General features: G+C 46.4%; 1 protein-coding gene across 1 annotated transcript in view; it reads left to right on the top strand.

Moving 5' to 3' along the window:
- The window catches only part of TLDC2 (TBC/LysM-associated domain containing 2), a 30022-nt gene that overhangs the window by 4961 nt on the left and 4925 nt on the right, over window positions 1-20136 (top strand). The window contains exons 2-6 of the mRNA XM_049779379.1: window positions 1978-2203; window positions 12746-12843; window positions 12983-13162; window positions 13958-14110; window positions 19116-19211. Of these exons, the coding sequence (XP_049635336.1) occupies window positions 12814-12843; window positions 12983-13162; window positions 13958-14110; window positions 19116-19211 (459 nt within the window). The 5' untranslated portion in view covers window positions 1978-2203; window positions 12746-12813. The remainder of the gene's footprint in view (window positions 1-1977; window positions 2204-12745; window positions 12844-12982; window positions 13163-13957; window positions 14111-19115; window positions 19212-20136) is intronic.

The following is a 20136-nucleotide window of genomic DNA, read 5'->3' as shown; positions in this document are numbered from 1 at the left end:
ACGGTGGTGCTAGGTTCCAACTAGAATCAGCCAAATACAAAGCAAACTCTTTGGGAAGGTAGGGCTGTATGACAGCCTGAAGTGCTTAGGAATTACTTCTGGCTATGTTCAGATGATTGGAGTTGCTTGGATGTTCACATGTACTGCCAAGGATCAAACTGCAGTTGGCTGCATGCAAGGCCTTCACTCTGCACTACCTCTTGATCCTGCATTTTGAAACCTTCTGCAAAACTCTTTTAACACTGAGAAATTATCATTGAGTGGCTTTTCTGTGGGACAATCAACCTTGCCCCTCCTCACTGCATATTTAAATTACTTCCCAGCACTGATTTAGTGGCTCTGAGAGAGGTGTGGGAGGAAGAAGGGGAGCTGAGATATTAGGCATGGTGGCACAGAATCCTATTGTGAATACTTTAATCCTGAGGAGGGGGGTGTGGAGTGTGTGTGTGTGTGTGTGTGTGTGTGTGTGTGTGTGTGTGTGTGTGTGTGTGTGTGTGTGTGTGTTTGGGGGGGGACAAACCCTGCAGCAAAGGGGACTCATGCAGTCATGCAATGCAGGAAATAGAACCTGGGCTTCCACTTTGAGCTATGTCTCCAGCCCCAACCCCCAAGTGAAAACTTTTTAGGGACCTATTTTGCCACTATTCCTATCAGGTCTCATTCTCATCTTCCCACATTTCCACAAAGGACAAAGAATGAGGCAACAGGCACATCTCACTGGTTGGGCCCCATCATATGATTGGGGAGAGGTGGTTCACATACCCCTCAGGTCTTCGAAGGCCCCACAGCTCTGCCCTTCCACTCACCTTGGGAACCTAGCTGCTGGACCCTAAGGAAGCCCAGGCCTCCTGGGCAGGGATGGACTCAGGCCTCCTGCTTGCAGAGTGTAGGCTCAGAGTAATCTCTCCTGCAGAGGCTGGAAGAATGATGATTAGGAAGAAGTTACCCTGGGTGAGTCAGAGAGTTAGCTGGAAAATAGGGAAGAGGGACTTGGCCTTATATGCCTAAGTCCTGGTTTGACATACCCTCCCCCTGCTATACCCCCGCCATTTCAGTGACTTATACAATATTTATTTTGCAGTGGAGCAGGGTCTTTGAGACTGTTCATTTCTGCTTCACTTGGCATTGAGCAGGGTGGGCCAGGCTGAGCCGTTTACAGTGCACACACACTCTGCAACAGCCTTGTTTGAGGTGACAACAGGGCCCTTCACTGGCCTGTTTTCCCACAATAAGAGGCTTCTGACAGCTCCTGCAGGGTCTGAGCCCAGAGAGAGCCCTGAGTTCCTTCTACACAGTTCCAGCAGGAGAGGGCTTTGACAGCTGTGAAAATGAAGTGTGCTCTCCGAGATAGTGGGTGCCCCCCAAAACAGAAGCTAGGAGACCCCCTTGGTAGGCATGTTTTGTTTTTGTTTTTGGTTTTGGTTTTTGGGTCACACCCGGCAGTGCTCAGGGGTTACTCCTGGCTCTGTGCTCAGAAATCGCTTCTAGCAGACTAGGGGGACCATATGGGATGCTGGGATTCGAACCACCGACCTTCTGCATACAAGGCAAACGCCTTACCTCCATGCCATCTCTCCGGCCCCTGGTAGGCATATTTTCTGGGGGAGCCTGCCCTGGATAAAAACCACAGTTTTGGGGTCTCTGAAGACCCTTCTGAGAGCTCACTGAGAAAACCCCCTAGCAAGGACAGAGGACAGAAACCTAAAGGCATGATAGACCTCCAAGGAGACTAGTCGCCCCATCAAGGGAGCAAAATGGTCCTTCAGGCAACCTTGATCTGAGCCTCCCCTGCCACATGGGGTGATAGGTGGGAACCCCCAAATGTTTTCTGTAGAATTTGCACACCTAGGGGAGAGGTCAGGGCTGGCTTCAGGCCTCATGGGGTGGTTCAACATCTCAGTCCAAGCTAGCTCATGGTGCCGGGTGCAAAGCTGGGGGCCGCAGTGGTGACAAGGTCTTGTTTGTGTGTTTTTTTAGGTTTTGAGTTTTTGATAGTGATAACCCGCACCAGGACTTCCCAGCTGGAACCGGAGTGGGCTCAGGGCCAAGGCCTGCCACCCTCAGGGCAGGCAGGAGAGGCAGGAGGGAGGGCCTGGAGCCCATTGGAGCAGAGGCGCCTGCACCCCAGGGAGGCAGGTGTGGAGCTGAAGCTGCTGCCTCCAGACACGGGGTGGACAGACTGCAGGAGGCTGGATGCTGCAGAGTGAGTACATTTACACAGTCCTCGGTCCCCTTTTTCCTCTGAGCTTATCACCCCTGGAGTGACCAGCTCCATCCCAGAGGAGAGGGGGCAGCCACTTGTCAGGGAACTTAGCCCTCAGTCTCTGAAAAAGGCAGTGCTTGGGGGTGGTCAGTGTTATGATTTATTTGTTTGGGGGCCACACAAAGCATTGTTCAGGGCTTACTCCTAGCTCTGTGCTCAGGGATCACTCCTGACAGGGCTCAAGGGATCTTGATGCCGGATCTACTTAGTACAAAGCAAGAACCGAAACCCCGGTACTATCTCTCTGGCCCCCTACTTTTATTAAAAAAAAAATTGGTGGGGGATGACGCATACAAGGTAAGTGCCTTACCTTTTTTACTTTACTTGCTCCCTGACCCCCAGCATTGTCATTAATCCGGCACAACAGATACCAGGTACTGGGGACTAACTAGTTCACCATTTGAGGACAGGACAGAGGACAGGTTCTCCATGTATTTTGTCCATTTACTTTCACTGCAGCACTGAGGCAGTATGCAGTCTTTTTTTTTTTTTTTTTTTTTTTTTTTTGGTTTTTGGGCCACACCCGGCGGTGCTCAGGGGTTACTCCTGGCTGTCTGCTCAGAAATAGTTCCTGGCAGGCACGGGGGACCATATGGGACACCGGGATTCGAACCAAGCACCTTTGGTCCTGGATCGGCTGTTTGCAAGGCAAACGCCGCTGTGCTATCTCTCCGGGCCCCAGTATGCAGTCTTTTACGGAAGAAGAGACTGAAGCACAGGGGTGTTAAGTATTGGCTCAAGGTCACATAGCAAGTGAGTGGCAAAACCATAACCCGAATTTCTTCGTGCAGAGCCTGTGCTCCTTAACTGTCATGCTAGCTGTTGCTTTGAAGCTGCAACTTAAAAGTTTTCTTTAGGGGGCCGAAGAGATAGCATGGGGGTAGGCATTTGTCTTGCATGCAGAAGGATGGTGGTTGAAATCCTGGCATCCCATATAGTCCCCCAACCTGCGATTTCTGAGCATGGAGCCAGAAGTAACCTCTGAGTGCTGCCGGGTGTGACCCAAACCAAAAAAAAAAAAAGTTTTCTTCAAGGGCTGGAGCAAAAGCATTAGCGATAGGGCATTTTTGCCTTGCATGAGGCTGATCAAGGACAAACCTTGGTTCGATCCCAGGCATCCCAAGCCAGGAATGATTTCGGAGAAATCATTTAGAAGTAACCCCTGAGTATCACAGGGTGTGGCTCAAAAAGGAAAAAAAAAAAGTTTTCTTCTGCTGTGAGTGACAGTTTTGTAGTTTGAGACTCCTTTTCTTCTCTTTTGTCTTTTGGGGCATCCCCAGTGGTGCTCAGGGGCTACTCTGGGCTTGGTGCTTGGGGTTATTTTGGCAGTGCATAGGGGCCTGTGTGGTGTCTGAGATAAAACTCAGGTCTCCAGCATGTAGAGTGCATTCTTGGAGCATCTCTTCTGAGGAGGTAAGACATGGCAGTCAGAAAGCAATTACTGGGCCAGAGACATAGTACAGCAGGGAGGGTGTTTGCTTTCACACAGCCTAGATGGGTTCAATCCCTGGCATTAAGTCTGCCAGGAGTAATTATGACCACTGCTTTGCACTATATTGGCTGTGGCCCTGGTGACCCAGAATAATGGCTGGACCAGAATAACACTGCATCACTGGGCCAAACATTGGACTGTCTGTCCCAGAAAAGAACCCTGAGTACTTCTTGGGAGTTCCCTTCCGAGAGAGAGAGAGAGAGAGAGAGAGAGAGAGAGAGAGAGAGAGAGAGAGAGAGAGAGAGAGAGAGAGAGAGAGAGAGAGAGAGATGAAAGTTCCACTTTAAGCATCTGAGAAGACTTGTTAGAAGACTGGCGGTGTGTTTCAGTGGCTCATATATAGCCAGTCTTGTATATGTGAAGCCTCGAGTTTACTTTTTCACTTTGGAGGGGTGTTGAGTTACACCTCAGAGATTACTTCACTTAGGAATTATGCTTGATAGTGCTCGGGGAACCATACAGAATGCCTGAGATTTAACCCAGGTTGGCCACATGCAAGACAAGCACCCTACCCACTGTACTACTACTCTGGCCCTGAAGCCTCAAGTTTAATTCCTAGCACCACATTCCCCGTAACTTGGTACATACATGAAATTTATACAGAGATACTCTTCTACCAGTATTGCTTATAAAACAGATCTCAAAGGGGGAAAATCAAACAATCAAATAACATATCCAGTAGGCAAAATTGTCACTATATGAGGATATTCGACAAGCGTTATATAGATGTTAAGGGAATACATCTGAGATATACAAAGGAGATACACGTGACCCTTTTATGTTTTAAGAATAGTCAAGAGGGAGGGGGGTGTTTTAGAGAAACCACTTTGGTCTGTGATTTGGACAAGCGAAGAGAGAATGGAGCCATGTCCTCCCCTTGTTGCCTGCTGAAGCTTCTGACTCCCCGAGAGGCGTTTGCTTCCTAATTGCTGGAAGTTGAAAGTTCAGCAGACCCCTCCCAGCCCCTTGCAGGAACAAGGAAGCCTGGGGTCTCTTTTAAATTGCACCTCACTGGAAACCAATTGCTGGGACCCTGAGCAGGTGTCCAGGAATAACCCTGGGGATGGGAAGGAAGGAGAGAAAAGGCTGTGGGGGCAGCCGAGGCTGCATCTTCACCTTATCTTGGCCAAAAAGCCTACAGCCTGGAACCTTGCCATGACGCGTTGCCTGCTGAAGCTTCAGACTCCACCAAAAAAATTACTGTGAAAGATATGTAATCCACCTTGGCCAAAACAAAAATCATTAATACAGAAAAATGGTTAAATGTGGGGTAACAAGAGATGGGAGTGAGGGAGTAAAGGAATAAAACGAGCTCCTGGATGGTGTTCAGATAATTGAGTTGATGATAGTGAGGAGGAGAAGGTGGAAGAAGAGGGAGACAAGAAGGGAGAATAGGATAAAAAAGACAAAACAAACCAACAATCAAACACCAAAAACAACAAAAATACAAAGTAATGAGAAGAGAGGCTATAAGAGCAAAGGCATGTTAGTTTGGTTGAAAGGGTTCAATGCTTGGGCCCTGTGGTAAAAATCTGTAGGTCTCGGTTGCTGCTTCGGTGATCTAGCTGGTCCTGTGCTTCAGGTCCTAAAAGACGGCATAATCTAGAGATATGTTAAAGAGTTTTATCTGGCCATTTTCATGCTTAAAGCAGAGTATGGTGCCTTGTGTGACTGAGCACCGAGGTATCACCATGGGATGTTCACACTTTGTTCCTGGATAACCCCTATGGACAGAAAAACTCAGAGGTTATTTTAAATGTGGTAAGGTTAAGGCATTCAAATATAATGTTTTGAAGTGTTTCCATTGGACTCAGTAAGTTCCGTCATAATCTTTACCTGTAATCCTGTATATGATCCCTAGTAAATTATTATGGACCTTTGTAGTAAAATGATAATTACATACCTGTTCTCTCTATGCTGCTGTTTCTGTTGTTGCTCGTTTCTTTATGATATAATGTGTAGTCAGGCTTTGTGTTGTTTCTCTCACCTTTTGGGCTATACTCCCCAGTATATGGTGATTATTACTGTGTTTGAGGTTTCTATCCTGTTACACCCTGTTATTTAATCGTGGGGTATTGGATGTATATCTGGTATATATTTTAGGTACTTCAGAATAGTGCTATCATTCTGTGTTTATCTTTCGTCTTCTGGCTTACTTAGTTTAACATAATATGTTCTAGGTCCATCCACGTTGCTGCAAAGTCTGTGATTGTATCATTTCTGACTGCATGTAGTATTCCATTGTGTATAGATACCACATCTTAATGATCCACTCATATGTTGTTGGACATCGAGGTTGGTTCCAAGACTTGGCTATTATACTGAGTGCTGCGATAAATAGTGGGGTGCACACATACTTTGGGATGAATGTCCTTCCGACTTGGGGGTAGATACCTAGGAGAGCGATTGCTGGGTCAAATGGGAGCTCAATTCTGAGTTCCTTGAGCACTCTCCAGACTGTTTTCCATAGGTGTTGGACTAGGGGGCATTCCCACCATCAGTGAATGAGAGTGCCTTTCATACCGCATCCCCGCCAACACAAATTGTTCCCATTATTTTTGATGTGAGCCATCCTTACTGGTGTAAGGTGGTATCTCATTGTTGTCTTGATTTGGATTTCCCTAATGATGAGTGAAGGTGAGCATGTTTTCATGTGCTTATTGGCCATCTTTTGGTCTTCCTCGGATAAGTGTCTATTAATTTCATCTCCCCATTTTTCTATGATTTTATTTGGTTTTGGGGGACTCAGCTTTCTGAGTGCTTTGTATATTCTGGTTATCAGCCCTTTATCTGATGTGTTGAGTGCAAAAAATTTTTCCCATTCAGTTAGTTGTCTTCTTGTCTTAAGTTGGGTTTCCTTTGCCATGAAGAAGCTTCTTAGTTTGATGTAATCCCATTTGTTTATGTTTGATGCTAAAATTCTTGCCATTGGTGTTCCATCTTCGAAGACTTTTTTAATATATAGGTCTTCGAGTGTTCTACCTATTTTTCCCTCAATAAACTTTATAGATTCTGATTTAATTTTAAGGTCTTTAATCCATTTTGAGTTGATTTTTGTATAAGGAGTGAGGTATGGGTCAATTTTCAGTTTCTTACAGATGGTTTTCCAGTTGTATCAACACCATTTGTTGAAGAGACTTTCTTTGTTCTATTCCAAGTTCTTGGCTCTATTGTCAAATATTAGTTGACTGTATATCTGGGGATTTATGTCTGGAAATTCTGTTCTAACCCACTGGTCTGAGGCTCTGTTTTTGCTCCAGTGCCATGCTGTTTTGATCACTATTGCTTTATAGTATAGCTTCAGATTAGGTAAAGAAATGCCACCCTACTTCTTGTTTTTCAGTATCTGTTTGGCTATCCTGGGTCTTTTGTGGTTCCAGATGAATTTTATGATTGATTGTTCTAAGTCTTGAAAGAATGATGCCTGGATTTGGATGGGGATTGCATTAAATCTATATAGAAGTTTGGGTAGGATCGTCATTTTGATTATGTTGATTCTACCTACCCATGAGCATGGGATGTTCTTCCATTTCCTTAGATCCTCTTCAATTTCTCTCTGAAGTATTTTGAAATTTCCCTGGTATAAGTCTTTCACTTCCCTTGTAAGGTTGATTCCTAGGTACTTGATATTTTTTGAAACTATTTTAAATGGAATTGTATTTTTAATCTCTCTCCTCAGCTTCACTATTTGTATAGAGAAATGCTACTGGGCCCGGAGAGATAGCACAGCAGTGTTTGCCTTGCAAGCAGCCGATCCAGGGCCAAAGGTGGTTGGTTCAAATCCCGGTGTCCCATATGGTCCCCTGTGCCTGCCAGGAGCTATTTCTGAGCAGACAGGCAGGAGTAACCCCTGAGCACTGCCGGGTGTGACCCAAAAACTAAAAAAAAAAGAGAGAGAGAAACGCTACTGTCTTTTGTGTATTGACTTTGTAACCAGCCACTTTGCTGTAATACTTAATTGTTTCTAGGAGTTTTACTGTGGACTCTTTAGGGTTTTCAATGTATATCATCATATCATCTGCAAAAAGAGATAGTTTGAGTTCCTCTTTCCCAATTTGGATCCCTTTGATACCCTTCTCTTGTCTGATTGCTATTGCAAGGACTTCTAAGATTATATTGAATAAGAGTGGAGAGAGTGTACAGCCTTGCCTAGTTCCTGACCTTAGTGGGAATGCTTCTAGTTTTTCACAATTAAGGATAATGTTGGCTGTGGGCTTTTCATAGATTGCTGTAACTATCTTGAGGAAGGTTCCTTCTAACCCTATTTTGCTAAGTGTCTTCAACATGAAAGGGTGTTGTATTTTATCAAACGCCTTCTCTGCGTCAATTGATATGATCATGTGGTTTTTGTCTTTCTTGTTGTTGATGTGATGTATGATGTTGTTTGATTTGCATATGTGGAACCAACCTTGCATTCCTGGGATAAAACCCACTCGGGGGCCCGGAGAGATAGCACAGCGGTGTTTGCCTTGCAAGCAGCCGATCCAGGACCAAAGGTGGTTGGTTAGAATCCTGGTGTCCCATATGGTCCCCCGTGCCTGCCAGGAGCTATTTCTGAGCAGACAGCCAGGAGTAACCCCTGAGCACCGCCAGGTGTGACCAAAAAAAAAAAAAAACAAAAAAAAAACCAAAACAAACAAACAAAAAAAACCCACTCGGTCATGGTGTATGATCTTTTTGATGAAGTGCTGGATTCGGTTTGCTAAGATTTTGTTGAGTATCTTTGCATCTACGTTCATTAGAGTGATTGGTCTGTAGTTTTCTTTCTTGGTGGTGTCTTTGCCATCTTTGGGAATGAGTGTGATATTAGCCTCATACAAGGATTTGGGAAGAATTCCTGTTTTTTTGATGGTTTGGAAGAGCCTGTGGAAAAGTGGCAGGTAAGTCTTCTCGTAATGTTTGATAGAATTTACCTGTAAATTCATCTGGGCCTGGACTTTTGTTCTTAGGGAGTTTCTTAATTACATCATCAATTTCCTCTGAAGTGATTGGCCTGTTTAGGCTTTCTAGGTCTTCCTTTTCCAGTCTCGGAAGATGGTAATTTTCCAGGAATCTGTCGATTTCTACTGGGTTCTCTAGCCTGAGTATAGTTGTTCATAATATGATCTCATGATATGTTGTATTTCTTGGGATTCTGTTGTAATCTCTCCCCTTTCATTTGTGATCCTGCTGATTTGGATGCTTTCCCTCTTTTTTTTTTTTTTTTTGGTGAGTTCTGCCAGTGGTTTGTCTATCTTGTTTATTTTTTCGAAAAACCAACTCCTGGTCTCATTGATTTTTTGTATTGTTTTCTTAGTTTCTATGTTGTTTATTTCTGCTCTAGTTTTTACTATTTCTTGCCTTCTGGTTGTGGTTGGATTTCTTTGCTGCTGTTGTTCCAATTCCTTGAGATGATCCTTTAAACTATTGATTTTGTCATTTTCCTCTTTCTTGACATAGGCCTGTATTGCTATGAGTTTCCCCCTAATTACTGCTTTTGCTGTGTCCCACAAATTTTGACAAGTTGTCTCTTCATTATCATTTGACTCAAGGAATCTTTTTATTTCTTCTTTGGTTTGCTCTTTGATCCAGCTGTTTTTGAGCAGTGTGTTGTTTAATCTCCAGCTATTAGTTTTTTCTCCATTGCTTCTTCTTGCAATTAATTTTGACCTCTGTTGCATAGTGATATGATAAGGTGCTTCTAATGATCCTTACATTTGTGGTCTTATATAGGTTAGATTTGTATCCTAAAACATGGTCTATTCTGAAGAAGGTTCCATGAGGGCTTGAGAAGAATGTGTATTCTATTTTCTGGGGGTGAAGGGCCCTATATAAGTCTATTAGCCCTAGATCTTTTAATTTTTCATTTAGGGCTCTTATTTCTTTGCTATTTTTCTGTCTGCTGGATCTGTCCAGTGGTGATAGTGGAGTATTGAAATCTCCTACTATTATCACATTTTCCTTCATGTGTTTCTCCAGATTAGTGAGCAACTGCCTCACATATTTTGCTGACTCTACATTAGATGCATAAATATTGATCAGGGTTAGTACCTCTTGATCTAGTGTTCCTCTGATTAGTATGTAGTGACCCTCTTTGTCTCTGATCACTTTCTAGAGGTTGAATAGAATTTGGTCTGATATAAGAATGGCTGTCCCTGCTCTTTTTTGTTTTCCATTGGCTTGAAAAATTGTTTCCCATCCTTTTATTCTAAGCCTATGCCTGTCCTGTACTTGTAGGTGTGTTTCTTGCAGGCAGCAGAAGTCCGGTTTATGTTTTTTAATCCAGTTCTCTACTATGTGTCTTTTAATTGAAGAGTTTAGTCCATTAACATTTAGGGAGATTATTGACAGAGAGGGCTGTTGTGCAGTTGTGTTGTGTAGGGTGGTTGTTGTTACAATCGGGGGTTTGGATCGTGTAGTTCGTCTCTGAGTAGGTCGTTTAGGATCAGTTTTGTTTGCACAAATACTGCAAGCTCGTTTTTGTTTGAGAATGTCTTTAGGCTACCATCCCATATGAATGACAGTTTTGCTGGGTATTGTACCTTAGGCTGGAAATTTCTTTCATTCAGTCGTTTAAATATTTCATTCCACTGTCTTCTTGCTTGAATTGTTTCAAATGGGAGATCTGGTTTGATTCTTATGTCCCTTCCTTTGTACTTGAGTTTCTTTATTTCTCTTATTGCTTTAGGAGTTCATCTTTCTCTTTTTTCTTTGCCATTTGGATTATAATATGTCTTGGTGTTGGTTTATTAGGGTCTATTTTATTAGGGACTCTTTTCACTTCCTGGATTTGCACAGAGTCCTCTTTCCAAAGGGTGGGGAAGTTTTCTGCTATTATTTCCCTAACTACTTGTTCTTCTCCTTCCCCTGTTTCCTCCCCTTCTGGTATACCTACAATTCTTAGATTATTTATTTTGTCTTTGTTCATTAAGTACTGGACTTTTCCTTCCACTGCCTTGCCTCTTAATTCCTTGTTGGTTTCCTGGTCATTTTTGGTTTGCAGTTTTCCTTCAAGTACTACTATGTGCTTCTCCATCTCTGTGATTCTGCTCGTCTGGCTTTTTACGGTGTCTGTTAGTTCCTCTAATTGCTTTTGTATCAGATCTTCTTTAATTTGGCTAATTTGTTCCTCCATGGATTTCTTGTACTCTGTGGCTAGAGATTCTCTCATTTCCTGTACCATGGCTTGCATTTCCTTTCTCATGGCTGCTTTTAAATCTTCATCTCTTGGATCTGTGCATTTTGGTGGACTTGGGAATTTAGTAGGAGTTCTCTCTGTATCTCCAGCTGTTAGGTTCCTCCTCAGTTTACCCATGTTTTTACGCATTTATTGGTGTGGCTTGGAGAGCAGTGTCTTCCGATTTTGGCCTGCTTATGCTCCCTGAGATGTGGGCTGGGTCCCTTCTCTGGATTGCAGCTCTGGGTGGGACTGTTGGGTGGCCTGGCTGAGTTTTGGCCTCTAGCATGCCCTCTAGCAGGAGCCTGGTTAGTGTTCCCTGCTCTTGCTGCCAGCCAGTGCAGTACCACTCCTAGCCATAATGGTGGGGTGTGCTATTGAGCCTGGCTCCTTTGCCCTCCTCCCCTACCTGGAAGTCAGTGGAGCTCGCCTCTTCCAGGTCTCTGTTGGAAAACCTTCTCGTCTATGGTTCCTAGCTCGTCCCAGCTGGGGGCTCTAAAGACCTTGGAGATGCAGTTGGGTGCAGGGCGGAGGCAGCAGAAAGTCCAACCTGGTCTGCCTCTGTACACCTCACAGACGCGATGGAGGGAGGAGCGGAGGCAAAGGATGGTCTCCTACCTGGTGCCGCCTCTGGAACCTCACAGACATGATGGTGGGAGGGGTAGAGGCAAAGGATGGTCTCCCACCTGGTCCACTTTTGGAATCTCACAGACTCAACGGGGGAAGGAGCGGAGGCAAAGGGAAGTCTCCCACCTGGTGCCACCTCTGGAACCTCACAGACGTGATGGGGGGAGGGGCGGAGGCAAAGGGAAGTCTCCCACCTGGTCCGCCTCTGGAACCTCACAGACGCTATGGGGGGAGGGATGGAGGCAAAGGTACTCATCAACTTTTTGAAGGAACCACATACAGTGGTGCTCAGGACTTACTGCTGGCTCTATACTCAGGGATTATTCTTAGTGGTGCTTAGAAGACCATATGGGGTGTTAGAGATCAAACCCAGGTTGGCTTCATGCAAGGTGAGTGTCCTACCCCCTATATAGCACTCCAGTCCCCAACTTTATTTCCTTTCCTTTTTTTTTTTGTTTTTGTTTTTGTTTGACCACACCTGGTGACACTCAGTAGTTACACCTAGCTATGTGCTCAGAAATCGCTCCTGGCTTGGGGAACCATATGGGACTCTGGGGGATTGAACCGCGGTCTGTCCTAGGCTAGCACCGGCAAGGCAAACGCCCCACCACCTGCGCCATCACTTCGGCCCCTCCCAACTTTCATTTTATTCTATTTTTTGTTTGTTTGTTTGGAAGCCATATCAGCAGTGCTCCAGAAATCTCTCCTGGTGGTGCTTGCTGGAACAGAGACTCTATATATATGTACTGGGAATTGAACCTGGGTCAGCCACGTGCAAAACAAGTACTGTACCTGCTGTAGCATATGGCTCCAGTGCTCAACTTTCCAAGGTCAGCAATACTGTGAAGACCTGTGAGATGCTGGTCCACACATTTCATGTGGGGAGACTGAGGATAAGTGTAGAAAGGGACCTACTACCCAAGTTCGTAGAGAAGCAGAGGGCCTGGCCCCCAGCCTGGGGTTCAGGCAGCAGCTGCTGGACCAAGATCCTAAGTAGAGCTGCCACAGGGGGAGCAAGAGCAAGGGCAAGGAGTGAAGTGACCCAGGCACCTCACTGCAGCATGTCCTTGAATGCTGAGTGAGTGAGAGAGAGCTGACTGACCTCACAGACCCACCCAGTGACAACCTGGCCTGGGAGGGACCAGGCAGAGGGAACAAAGGGCAGCAGCAGAGTCCAATGGGTGTGACAGTCTCCTTTCATTTTCAGGTGTGGCCAGCAGATGCTTCCTCTCCTAGCAAGGCTGCACACTCAGCCTACCTGGCTCAGAGCGGAAAATGAAAAGTCACTGGCACTACACCAGGCTGGTAAGAAGTCAAGGAGGGAGCAGGCTGGGGGACAAGGGTAGCACCTCACTCTGACTAGGTGTGGATTGTGTGTGTGTTTGTGGAAGGGGATGTATCACAGGTTGGAGATGTGGAAACTGGTGTCTCCTTGTCTCCACAGCCCAGCCAGGTGGAAGACACACAATCTGGAGATGAGAATGAGCAGGAGGAAGAGGTGGAGGAGACCGCACAGGAAACAGAACCTGCGCCAGACCTAGTCCTAGGCTCACCCCTGGAGGACCCCTTAGAGCCCCAGTTGGCAGAAGCCAGCCAGGTTCTGGGAACATCCGAGATTAGGCAGGTTCGGTTTGGCCCAAAGCAAAAAGCAAGGTCCAAGGTTATGTTGCTAGGTTCTAGGACCTCTGGGTTTCCTCTGCATCGTTGATTCTAAAGTAAAGCCAGTCTTTAGAAGCTGAAGCCAAGCTGGGGGGAGGTAGTGAAGTGTGTGTGGGAGGGTAGGGTGGGAGGGAATCAGCTTCACATCCAGTCTCTATGTGTGGAACTAGAATCGGCCTGGGACAGAGCTGGTCTGGGTTCTAATTCTCACTCATTTATTACCCATGGGGGCTTTATTTTATGTGGGGTGGGAGGCACCTGAGGATGGAGCCTAGAGGCTGACATATGACGTGAGTCATATGCTCTTTTACTGAGAAGCATCCCTGCTCTCTTTGCTGCCTGCCAGCCACATGGGCTTTAGGTAACTTGTTTCACTTCCCTAAGCCTCAGTCTCCTTAAGTATAATATAGGAACACACACCTTTTCTGTAAGGGCAGTTGCTAGCAGAAGTGCAGGTTCCTGGAGCCAGAGCGGTGGCGCAAGCCTAGGACGGACCACGGTTCGATCCCCTGGCATTCCATATGGTACCCCAAGCCAGGAGTGATTTCTGAGCGCAGAGCCAGGAGTAACCCCTGAGCGTCACCGGGTGTGGCCCAAAAACCTAAACCCCCACCAAAAAAAAGAAGTGCAGTTCCTGAAGATAGCAGACCACTCCCTCAAATACCAGGCCTGTGTACGAAGGTCTCTTAGTCTTGTTCCGCTGGGCCCTTGTGGGAGATGTGGCTCCCTCCTCACCTCCAGCCCTGTCTTCCTGCTCCAGCTCTGCCGCCACCTGCCCCCAAGAGTCACCGGACTTTCCTGGAGCCTGGTCTTCTGCACATGGAGGGATGGCTTCAGCCTGCGAAACCTGTACCGGCAGATGGAGGGCCAGAGTGGGCCGGTGCTACTGGTGCTAAGAGACGAGGATAGGCAGGTGAGCAGGGCTGGGACAGAGAGGAGGGGTTTAAAACATCCCCTCTGGAGAAAGGAGAGGTTGGATACAGTCCCAGCAGGAACGCCTGCATTTTAGGGGGAGTTGACTGCTCATCTATCAGGGGGGCTCTCTAGGCAGTGGTGGGGCTGGAGAGGAAGGCTGATTTCAACGTTTCTGTGGAGAGAACGTGCTAGACTTAGACGAGATACTAAGGACCTTGGAGAACCCTGCCCCTGCCCACGTACACACACACACTTGGCCGGCAGATTCTTCTTCAAGACACATGCCAATGTGAGGACCACTGTTGTAAGGGCATAGGGCCAGGAAACCCAGTCCCTCTGAAACAGCCCCTTCCTAGGCTGCTAATGATTGTATTGTTCAATGGGAATGTCCCCTTGGGTTAAGGCATGCTGCTTGCTACAGCAGTCCTGTGGTGGTCCTGCCTCTGACATTTAGCGTTTTATAGCAGTGACAACTCTCCCACCTTTCACCTTTCACAGATGAAAAGAACAAAAGACCCTTTCTCTAGTGAAACAGCATGCAGGGGAGAAAAACTATGTCGAATCTCTCTCTCTCTCTTTCTCTCTCTCTCTTTTTAATTGGGTCACACCAGGCAGTGCTCAGGGGTTACTCCTGGCTCTGTGCTCAGAAATCGCTCCTGGCAGGTTCCAGAGACCATATGGGATGCTGGGATTCGAACCGGGGTCCATCCTCTGTTGGCTGTGTGCAAGGCAAACGCCTTACTGCTGTGCTATTGCTCCTGCCCCAAGAATCTCTCTTTTATTATTTGTTTATTTGTTTTGGAGCCATACCCAACGTGGCTCAGTGCTGAGTCTGCACTCAGGGATCACCATTCCTGTCAGGGTTCAAGGGACCATTTCAGGTGCTGAGGATTGAACTCAGGCCATGTGCAAGGCACGTACCCTTCTATACTATCTCTTTCCAGTCCCTCAAAAATCACATAGAATTTTAGCTATTGGGGCCTGAGAGATGGCATAGCAGTAGGGCATTTGCCTTGCACACAGACAATCCAGGACAGAACCCAGTTCAGTTCCCAGCATCCCATATGGTCCCCCAAGCCTGCCAGGAGTGATTTCTGAACACAGAGCCAGGAGTAATCCCTGAGCGCTGCTGGGTGTGACCCTCCCCCAAAGCAAAGAATCTTAGCTATTAAAAAAAGTTAGGTTTTAGGGCTGGAGAAACTGCTCAACAGACTTGGAGTGCATGCAAAATGGCTTTCATTCCCGGAACCACATATGGTCTCCTGAGCTCTACCAGGAGGAACTCAATGACAGTGTTCCAACTCCAAACCCACCAGTGATACTAGCATATTTGAACTTGCTGTTAACTCCTTTTTTTTTTTTTTGTATTTTTTTGGGGGGGTCCACACATAGCAGTGCTCGGGGGTTACTCCTGGCTCCACGCTCAGAAATCACTCCTGGCAGGCTCAGGGGACCATACAGGATGCCGGGATTCGAACCAATGACCTTCTGCATGAAAGGCAAATGCCTTACCCCCATGCTATCTCTCTGGTCCCAGCTGTTAACTTTTTTAAGTGGGGACTTGGTATTGTGATTTCATAAAAGAAAGCCTCATTTTAAATTTTGTGAGGGGGCTACATCTAGCAGCACTCAAAGGTTACTCTGACAGGCTCTGGAGACCACATGGGATGCCAGGGATTGAACGGAGTTTGGCTACAAGTAAGGCAACATCTGACCAACTGTGCTATCACTCTGGCCCCACGCATCATTCTTTTTTTCTTGTTTTGGGGCCACACCCACTGATTCTCAGAACTCAAGGATCATTTCGGAAAGTGTGGTACTGAGGATTGAAACTGGATTGACCAGGTACAAGGCAAACACCCTACCCAAACCTCCCATTCTTAGGAACTGAACTACTTAGGGGTAAAGAGTAGTGATAGGTAGTTTTCAAATGAGTCAGAAAAAAATATAGACAGTAACCAATACAGTGAACATATTTACAGTTGTTGACTATATGTGGAAGTTATGTGTACTGTGTTTTAACTTTCCTTATGGGCCTGGAGGGATCATACAGAGTTAAGGCATTTGTCTTCCATGCAACTATCCCTCGTTTGACCCTCTTACCCACGTACAGTCCCTGAGCAATACCAGGCGTGAACCCTAAGCACGGAGTCAGGAAGAAGTCCTGTGCATACCAAAGTGTATGCTGCCACCCACTTTCTTCTCTGTATGCTTGAAATCTTATGTAGTGAGGGGGAAGCATCTTACAAAACAGATTCTTGATGTTTTGTACAGCAGGTCCCTGAAGAATGTTGTGTTCAATGTCATTTCATTATGATGAAATTATGAGAAAAAATAATCAACGAGTAGCAGAGCTGCTGTCTATGCGGGGTTTGCACATTCCATGGCTGTCAATGAGGCTTTGATTTCCTTCCACATCCTGGGAATATAACTTCGAGGTGGTATTCGCACTAGTTTCAGTTGTCAAGTATGAGTGTGCCCCATAATGAATAGTGACCTGTCCAGGTTGGTCTTCTATTCAGGCTCCAACTATGACAACCCTGACCTGGAATAAGTGAACATGCATTAATATTGAAAGCATTTAGGATATTTACTTATATCTATCATTTTGGGGGGCTTTCATACCTAATGGTGCTCAGGACTTATTCCCACCGTTGCTCCAGGATCAGTCCTTGTGAGGCTCAGGACACCATATGTGGTGCTGGGCTTAGGACCCAGGTCAGTCACGTGTAAAACAAGTGCGTTAACTTCTGTACTGTTTCTCCAGCCCCTAAATCTTTAAAAACTTGATGACAGGGGTTGGTAAGATGCTTGCCTTGTATGTAGCTAACCTGGGTTTAATCCCTGGCACCTATCCCTGGCATACAGTTCCCTGAGCCTGCCAGGAGTAATTGAAATTACCTTATCATAAAATTGGTTTCACTGTATGTTATTATGCCTAAACTCACATTTCCCAAGAAATTATCAAAGGCAATGAGGACTCAATGTTTAAGAATATGTATACAGGGGCTGGAGCGGTGTCGTAGCGGTAAGACATTTGCCTTGCACGCGGCTGACCTAAGATGGACCAAGGTTCAATCCCCTGGCATCCTATATGGTCCCCCAAGTCAGAAACGATTTCTTTTTTACTTTTTTTTTTTTTTTGGCTTTTGGGTCACACTGGCATCGCTCAGGGGTTACACCTGGCTCCACGCACAGAAATCGCTCCTGTCAGGCTCAGGGGACCATACAGGATGCCGGAATTCGAACCAATGACCTTCTGCATGAAAGGCAAATGCCCTGCCTCCATGTTATCTCTCCAGCCCTAACAGGAACGACTTCTGAGTACATAGCCAAGAGTAACCCCTGAGCGTCACTGGGTGTGGCCCAAACCCTCCCCCACACACCAAAGAATAAGATTATGTATACTGGTATTAATCAGGCCTTTTTTTTTTTTTTTTTTTTTTTGGTTTTTTGGTTTTTGGGTCACACCTGGTAGCGCTCAGGGGTTCCTCCTGGCTCCATGCTCAGAAATCACTCCTGGCATGTTCGGGGGATCATATGGGATGCTGGGATTTGAACCAATGACCTTCTGCATGAAAGGCAAATGCCTTACCTCCATGCTATTTCTCCAGCCCCATTCAGGCTTTTTTTTAAATCAGGAAACACACTGAAGCTAAGCATAGTTATCTTAGGAGGAAAAATATTTAGGGGAGCTTTCTTTTGCTGTGTGAAAATTAGCTATAATCGCTAATATTTTTCTTCAAGATTAATTACATGTAGATACATGTTTAAAGTAAGTACATTCAGTCAGTAGTAGGGCTGCCACTCAGTGGTCAGACTGCATGCTTTATATATAGAGACCTCAGGTCCAATCTCCAACTCCAAAATATAGATAGATAGATAGATAGATAGATAGATTTTTAACTCACTTAAGGACTAGTGTAATAGTAATAGTATAGCTGATAAAGCACTTGCCTTGCATGTAGCTTATCTAGGTTCAGTGCCTGCCAGGAGTGATCTCAGAGCACAGCCAGGAGTAAGGCCTGAGCAGAGCTAGGTGTGGAGAGGGAGGAGGGAGGGAGGGAAGGAAAGTGGAAGGGAAGGGAAGGGAAGGGAAGGGAAGGAAGGAAGGAAGGAAGGAAGGAAGGAAGGAAGGAAGGAAGGAAGGAAGGAAGGAAGGAAGGAAGGAAGGAGGGAGGGAGGGAGGGAGGGAGGGAGGGATGAAAGGAAGGAAGAAAGGAAAGAAGAGAACGGAGGGAAGAAGGCAAGAAAGGAAGGGAGGAAGGAGGAAGGGATGAAAGGAAGGAAGGCAAGGAAGGAAGAAAGGGAAGGAAGGAAAAGAAGGAGGGAAGGGAAGAAGGGAAGAAAGGGAGGAAGGCAAGGAAAGAAGGAAGGGAGGGAAGGGAAGGAGGGAGGGAAAGAGGGAAGGAGGGAGATAGAAGAGAGGAAGGAAAGGAGGGAGGAAGAGAAGAGAGAAATAGGGGAGGGAAGAAGGGAGGAAGAGAGGAAGGAGGAAGGGAAGAAGAAAAGAGGGAAGGGAGGAAGGAAGGAAAGAGGGAGGGAAGAAGAGAGGAAGGAAGGAAGGATGGAGGGAAGGAAGGGAAGAAGAGAGGAAGGAAGAAGGGAAAGAATGAAGGAAAGAGGGAGGGAGGAAGAGAGAAAGGAAGGAGGGAGGAAGGAAAGAAGGAAAGGAGGGAGGAAGGAAGGAGGGAGGGAGGAATGAAGGAAGGAGGGAGGGAGGAATGAAGGAAGGGAAGAAGAAAGGAAGGGAGAGAGGGAGGGAAGAAGGGAGGGATGAAAGGAGGGAAGGAAGAAAGGAAGGAAGGAGGGAAGGAAGGAGGGAAGGAAGGATGGGAGAATGGGAAAAAGTCATTGAAGAAAAGGATGCCAGTTAAGAGCTCAACAGTGTCTCCCCAGCTCTGCTCCAGAGTCTGCTTCCCTCCAGGTGAACCCCTATTACCACACCTGGAAAGTGGAGCCTCCAACTCCCGTCCAACCACAAAGCTCTCTATGCTTTCCAGATGTTTGGCGCCTTCTCCTCCTCAGCATTTCGACTCAGCAAAAGCTTCTACGGGACTGGCGAGACTTTCCTCTTCTCCTTCTGCCCTGAGCTGAAGGTGAGCGGGTGGAGTAGTCTGGGTTGAGCAGACAGAGCCCAGGGTCCCAGTGGCCGCTGCTCCTTGTCCTGTCTGAGTCAGGTTGCTGCTGCTCTTTCCTCTCTCCGTGGAGGGACTGCAGCAAGGCGATGGCAAAAGAGCATTTTTCCTGGCCTTTTGCCTGCCTCTGGTGATCTGGCATTCTCTTGTCTTCATGACTTCCAAGCAGTTCCTGGAGTACTGTTCTGTTTCAACAGCATTTCAATGCCTTTTGGTGTGTGTGTGTGTGTGTGTGTGTGTGTGTGTGTGTGTGTGTGTGTGTGTGTGTGTGTGTGTGTGTGTGTATGTATGTATGTGTTACACCCTATGGTGCTCAGAGATCACTCTTGAAGGGCTTGGGGGAACATATGTAGTACCAGGGATCAAGGCAATTGCCCTACTTGTACTATCAACTCTTGCTAACTTTCTTCATTTTCTTTTTTTTTCTTTTTTTTTTTTTTTTGGTTTTTGGTTTTTGGGTCACACCCAGCAGCGCTCAGGGGTTGCTCTGGCTCTACGCTCAGAAATTGCTCCTGGCAGGCTCAGGAGACCATATGGGATGCTGCTTCTGGCAGGCTCGGGAGACTATATGGGATGCTGCTCCTGGCAGGCTCGGAAACCATATGGGATGCTGGGATTTGAACCACCATCCTTCTGCATGCAAGGCAAACGTCCTACCTCCATACTATCTCTCCAGCCCCCCCCCCCCTTTTTTTTTGTTTTTGGGTCACACCTGGCAGCGCTCAGGGCTTACTCCTCACTCTACACTCAGAAATTGCTCCAGGCAGGCTCAGGGGACCATATGGGATGCCGGGATTTGAACCACCGACCTTCTGCATGCAAGGCTATTTCTCCACCCCCCCTTTTTTAAATTAATTTTTGTTCTATACCCTACAGTGCTCAGGGG

This window comes from Suncus etruscus, chromosome 9, assembly GCF_024139225.1.
Source record: "Suncus etruscus isolate mSunEtr1 chromosome 9, mSunEtr1.pri.cur, whole genome shotgun sequence".
Lineage (NCBI taxonomy): Eukaryota > Metazoa > Chordata > Mammalia > Eulipotyphla > Soricidae > Suncus > Suncus etruscus.
Note: the sequence above shows the minus strand (reverse complement) of the source record. Positions and strands in the feature narration are given on the sequence as shown.